Source organism: Thunnus maccoyii, chromosome 6, assembly GCF_910596095.1.
Source record: "Thunnus maccoyii chromosome 6, fThuMac1.1, whole genome shotgun sequence".
Lineage (NCBI taxonomy): Eukaryota > Metazoa > Chordata > Actinopteri > Scombriformes > Scombridae > Thunnus > Thunnus maccoyii.
Window position 1 is genome coordinate 14,922,531 of NC_056538.1, and position 6,000 is coordinate 14,928,530.

General features: G+C 41.5%; 1 protein-coding gene across 1 annotated transcript; it reads right to left on the reverse strand.

Moving 5' to 3' along the window:
• Positions 1 to 1,160: 1,160 nt before the first annotated feature.
• Positions 1,161 to 5,354, reverse strand: tyr (tyrosinase). The gene is made up of 5 exons (XM_042414592.1): positions 4,527 to 5,354; positions 3,566 to 3,782; positions 2,485 to 2,632; positions 1,633 to 1,814; positions 1,161 to 1,538 (listed from the first exon to the last, which is right to left on the reverse strand). Exons 1-5 carry the CDS (start codon positions 5,352 to 5,354, stop codon positions 1,291 to 1,293), a joined length of 1,623 nt encoding a protein of 540 aa, XP_042270526.1. The 3' UTR covers positions 1,161 to 1,290.
• Between the last annotated feature and the right edge of the window lie 646 nt (positions 5,355 to 6,000).

The following is a 6,000-nucleotide window of genomic DNA, read 5'->3' on the forward strand; positions in this document are numbered from 1 at the left end:
GAGGTAATCAGGGAGTTTTTTTAATGTGTTCTGACCCTGATTTATTCAACAAGAGAGAGATAATGTGACTTTTAACCTGAGAGAGTCAACCACAACAACTACAAACCTGGCCTGAGTTTAGATGATAAAACATGTCCTTTGCTTCTGACTTTTCCTCGAGCTTTAGTGACTTCAGTTGGATTTTAGTGAACTTTGGCCACTTTTATAAAGGTCAGTGTATATATATGTTGATCGATATATAGTCATATATCTGTTTAAATACAATGACTTTCCTGTAAACAGGATCACAGTTAAATACAATGAAATAATAAATTATATGAATGCAGCTGTGTTTCATGTCAAGAAAAAGTTGCCAAGGACACAATAAGATCACATTTTATGGTCGCTGACAATTGACAATTGAGTGTCTAAATATTCAGTAAATGTAACCCAAGGTGAACACATCGCTGTTCAAATACCCACAAGAGAAATTTCAATCAAGTGTATGAATCTCTACATGTGCATTAGAACATTGACCTGTGTTGTAGTGTACAGATGTTTGTCTGAAAGTCCGTCAGTTTGTGTGTGTGTGTGTATACAGTACTTCCACCATGTATCAGCTGAATGTATAAAGTATAAGGGACATTTTCCTGATTGAGTTCCTGCTCCTAGTGCGTAATCCCCATTTAAATTGTGTCAAACCTTAAAGGTTAGTTCCCCCAGATCACCCCAAAAACACATTTTCCCGATGTACAACTACTGCTATGTAGCCATGCACTATTTTCTGTGGTTTTGATAAATCTGTCTCTGAGACTCTCAACCGCCCAAATACACTGGAGCTGAATGGGATTTTGCTTGTGTTGCTTAAAACAGTGAGAACATTTGACAGCATTTGAAAATTCAGCATACAGAAGTATTTCTCTTATTGCCACAAGAAAACTGTCCAAATAAAAACAGTGGACCTGCGGCAGTGTTCTGGAAAGACGTAATGTAGCTGTTAAGTTTTTGAAATGTCATATTTTAATGTTTTGAGCACCATAAATGAAATTCACTTCACCTCCATTATATTTGGGTGCAGAAGGCTCAGCAGTAGATATCTCAAAGGCAAATATAACACACACAACTCTGACATTTAAAAAAAGATGCTTTATATCTCTTGTAACTTGTATCTTCATCTCCTAATATAAAATGTATGACAGAAAATCTAAAACTAATGCTTTTACCAGGATTCACGGCATCCATTTGCCTTATGAAAATGTCCCTATTACTTTGTACATTTATACAGCTGTGTTTACAGTATCTCTGTGTGTGTTACAGAGTAGTCTGATAGGAAGCTGAACCTTCCTCTGAGCTGCTGTTAAGTAGCGGCTGTCTCTCGCCATAACTCGACACCTTCTTCCTCCTCTGGTTACGCTTCCATTTCCTTCTTGCAACTACAACCAGTGCAGCAAAGACTGCGGCAATGAGTGCCCCGAGGATCCCGGCTCCCAGGAGCCACTGCCAGATCTGCTGGGCCTGCTCGAGGTAGGGTGTCAGGAACTCCTGCATAAACCTCTGGCCTGTGGTGGAGACAGACAGGATAAGACGGTTTGTCCTCAAAAAGTTGTAAAAACAAAACATATTTACTGGACATGTTTGTTGTTCTGTACTGACCAGGGTCCAAAAGATAGGCGTATTCATATCCCAGAACCTTGTTGGACAGGAAATATTCTCCATTTCTATAAAGAGGCAGGAAGGGCACCATAAAGTAGCCATCATTGTGGCCAATGGCAGCATTGGCACGTGGATAGTTGGATCGGAGAGGCTGGTGGGTCCTGAGCCAGCGCTCAAAGATGCTGTAGAGGAGAAAAGGAGAAACAGAGAAAAGTAGAGAAAAAAGAAAGAAGGGTGGTAGAAAGAGGGGAGAAATCATATGAGGAAAAATTGGAAGGAGCAAGGAGAAAGACAAACATACAGGAAGAAGAAGAAAAAGAAATATTACAGTAAATATGTAGCTATATCCATGTTCTCCACCAACACAAACAAGCTATCAGAGAAGCTTTCATGTGTGAGTCTGAAAATGCGGTTGAAATACAAAGTGTTTAAACATGTTTCACACTCTTAAACAGTGGTATGATTTTAATATGAGCTGTAAAGAATGTCTTATTTATTTATCTTCCTGTAAAAATATTAGGAGGCCCTGATCAGTAACTATGTTACATTTAGGGGCTGATTTCAGAAATATCTTGAAACTCACTGGTAATCATTCTCTTAACCTTTTCTGTAACTGTCCTCTTCAACCTTTATGTCTTTTATCTTTTTGTCTTTCTTGTTTAATTCCTGTGTTCTCTCCCTCTTTCTTGTTTCCCACACGTGTAGTTTTTACATTAAGTGGTTATTAATGTGGTTATTTACTGCAGCAAATAGAAATGATCAACCACATGAACAATGTCAGCATTTTGTAACCATGATGTGTGGAGTTTTTTTGTGTGCCATTACTGGACAGTTATGTGTGTGTTACTGTACCTGTCTATAAACGCATGGTGCAGCAGAAATATGGGGTCATTGGCTGAGCCCTGCACTGAGGACATGGAGCCGTTCATGAAGACGTGCAAGGCGTTGTGCATGGTGCTCTGACCAGGCACTGCCATACCTGTCTCAGGACTGGCAAAACCTGCAGGAGAGAAAGAGAGTGAGAATAGGTATGTGAGAGAAGAGTAACAGAGAGAAACAATGAGAGTTACTGAGGTGTAGAGAGAGGGGTGGGAATAACAGATGGAAGAGGAAAAATAGAAAATAGGTGGATAGGTTTACATGAAGGAGGGGGTGAGTAAAGAAACCATGAGTAAGATAAGAACTGAGAGATATTTGTGAACAAGTTCATTAGAAAAAAAGATGATATGTATAGAAATTTGTCTTACAGCCCAACCTCAAATGTCAAAATTGTTTTTAAAACTACTTACAGACAGTGGGAAATTCTGTTACTATAACTACAGTTGAAGTTTTAATGAAATTGAATAGATTTGATGAACTCACTTGTGAGGTTTCAAGTGTTGTTTCACACACAATTGAGAGGCTTTTGATAGTAAGATGGATGTTGTCTGCCACAATGGCAAGCAAGTAACCTGACTAAAGACTAGCTTGGATGGAAATTGCTTCAAGGAAAAAAACATTTAGATTTCTGTGAATATGTGGACCTTTAGGTTCAAACTAATGTTAAATATTGCAAAAATAAATCTGCTGAAATCATTTCTGGTGCACCATTGCTTTAAAAAGATGCCAACATTATACCTTTACATAAGAAAACAGGGTTGATATTTTTATAAACCAAGAAAATTGAATTATACAAGGCTGGCAAGGTTTTAGTTTGAGGCATATTTTGAGCATCTGTTACGTGGGCGCATATATTTCTATGCTTTTGTTTGAGTTTGTGTTTCAGTGTTTATTGGTTTATTTTAGTGCACATGTAATTGTGTTTCTACACCTTGTGTTAACCAAATGGGCCAACACTCATTCACTGGATTACAAGATTAGAACAAAGATTATGTTCCGATTCAATGGTTAAGCTTGGAAGTACAGAAATAGAAATATGAGTGTGTGTGTGTACCCTCTAGGACGTTTCTGAAACTCATGTTGGAGAATCGGTCCATGGGTCCCGTCTCGTATGCAGGGAGGCCCACAGTGAAATCCACATCAGCTGTTGTGGGGAGTCGCTGCACGCGGTTCGTATCATGGTTGCCAGGGTTACGCAACAGTGGACCCTCCCCAGTAGCATTACACAGTGCCTCTCGGCTGTTGTATTCCTCTGGCTGGGTGCAGATTACCTACACAAAACGTACAAACACACACACACACACACACACACACACCAGACAGACAGACACACACACACACACACACACACACACACACACACACACACACACACACACACACACACACACAGTGAGCTACTTAGAGTGTATAGACCTTTATAAAGCTTTCACCATCAACATGGGTTTCTGTGCTCCATTAGCTGTAGATAAGGGACTGAAATGAACAGAAAAGGAAAGTGGACTGAATATAAAGGAGTGCAACAACATAATATCCTGCTGTTTGCATGATATAAACAAGCTGTCCATTTTCTTGGAGCGTAAGCCTGCATAAATACTTGAGAAGACAAATTCTTAACTCTTAAGACACTGATCTTGAAGTATAAGACACAGAGTGCTACAAACTACAGCAAGATGTCTGACAGATTCCTCTAACTAACTCAGAACAAAGGTGACAAAACCTCCAAAATAGGATTTTCACTCTGATCTTTTACATTGGCTGGATCAATTTAGAATGAATCATTACAATTTTTGTGCTTCCAACCAAATCTCTCATTCATTTGGATTAAGAGGATTGCAAACAAAACAAGCCTTTGTTTATTTGTGGAGGATTGGGATTTTTCAGTGTCTTAATAACGGTTAAGGCAGATTTGCATATACATCTACGCATACTCAAACATGCATGTTCTCAGTCTCTCACACACACAAACACACACACACACAGCCACAAAGAGAGAGACAAACAAATGTTCTTACCTTCCATGAAGAGAAGACAGAAGCAGGGCTGATGAGGTTGGGATTGAACGAGCTGCGTCCGCCCATCAGACTATCGGTGCAAACCTCACAGGTCTGGGCATCCCTCCAGTCCCAGTATGGGATGGTGAAGTTGAAATCTCCTGTTAACTTCCTTATCTCATTTTCCCAGTGGAGCAGATAGACTCGATGCCAGGGCAGAAATGCTGCAGATTCATGAGCAAAGTCGATGTCCCTCCATACATTCCCCGGCCCTCCCAAGAAGGCATCCCGGGACACATAGTAGTGCATCCAGACAAACAGGTCATAGGTGTTGATGTCAGAGAACATGGGGTTCTCACCATTTTCACCCATCTCTGCTCTGGTTGCTGTGGAGATGACGTAGTCACGGCTGATGGTGTTCTTAGCCAGGTTCAGGTAGGAAATGAACTTCTGTTGCTCGGAAGCTGACAGGGTCAGGATGTTTCGGCGCACTGATTCCCGGTACTCTGCACAGTTTGCACCCCAGTAACCAAATCTGCATTCTCCGCAGTTAAAACCTCCATAGTTCCCAGCACAACGACATGTCCGGTTGAAGAAAGCTAAAGGCCAGCGCTCTCTGTCATCAATCCCACTGTGTGGGTACTGGGGCCCGTGGGGCTCATCTGAGACCTCCACCTCTGTGCAGAAACCACGGCCTGACAGAGCACCGCAGGCTGAGCCATCACCATCCCACACTGGGCAACACTCTTTGGTCCGTAGTCCCTCTGAGTTGGCACATGGGCGAGGGAATTGGCATAAACAAGTCCCGAGAAGCTGCAACAGAACTACAGATACACAGAGGCTCCTCATGATGAACAGTCAGAATTGCTCCAGTCTTAACCACAGTAGGGATATAAAACAACACAATGGAGAAGCTTCACTGCAGAAAAGTTACATCAAGTGAGAAGGGTACAAGCAGAGAAATACAGGAGTTCACATTCAACCAAATTTAATGGTTGCTGCAGGAGAATTAAATAAATGAAAACAAAAAAGCTCCACACAGTATAGGTACCTGAATTTATCGGGAAGCAACCAATTACTACCTAATTTAAAAATTGTAGTGTGCCGGTTTTTGACAACTTCTACCCCGCTATTCTACCATCTAACCCTCCAACCTTCTTCCACCCTCTCTCTCTCTCTCTTACACCCAGCCAACAGTCTCCTGTTTTCTCCCAACTCGTTGAGCCGTTTTGGGGGCCGTCCTCTGACAAAGTGTGTGATCTCATTGTGATCTCACACACTCAATAAGGCTCACACACACCATCACATGCTGAGGATAATATTCCTGATTCCTCTTTCATTTTGTCTTGAGACCAGCTGAACTCTGCTCCAATATACCTCAGGCAAAAATGTGTGTGTGTGCGCGCGCACCACTACCTCCCCTTAGCCAAGCCTGGCCAGGAATGAATACGTGATCAAGTAAGTGTAAGTGTTGTTGAAACAGAGACAGCGAGAG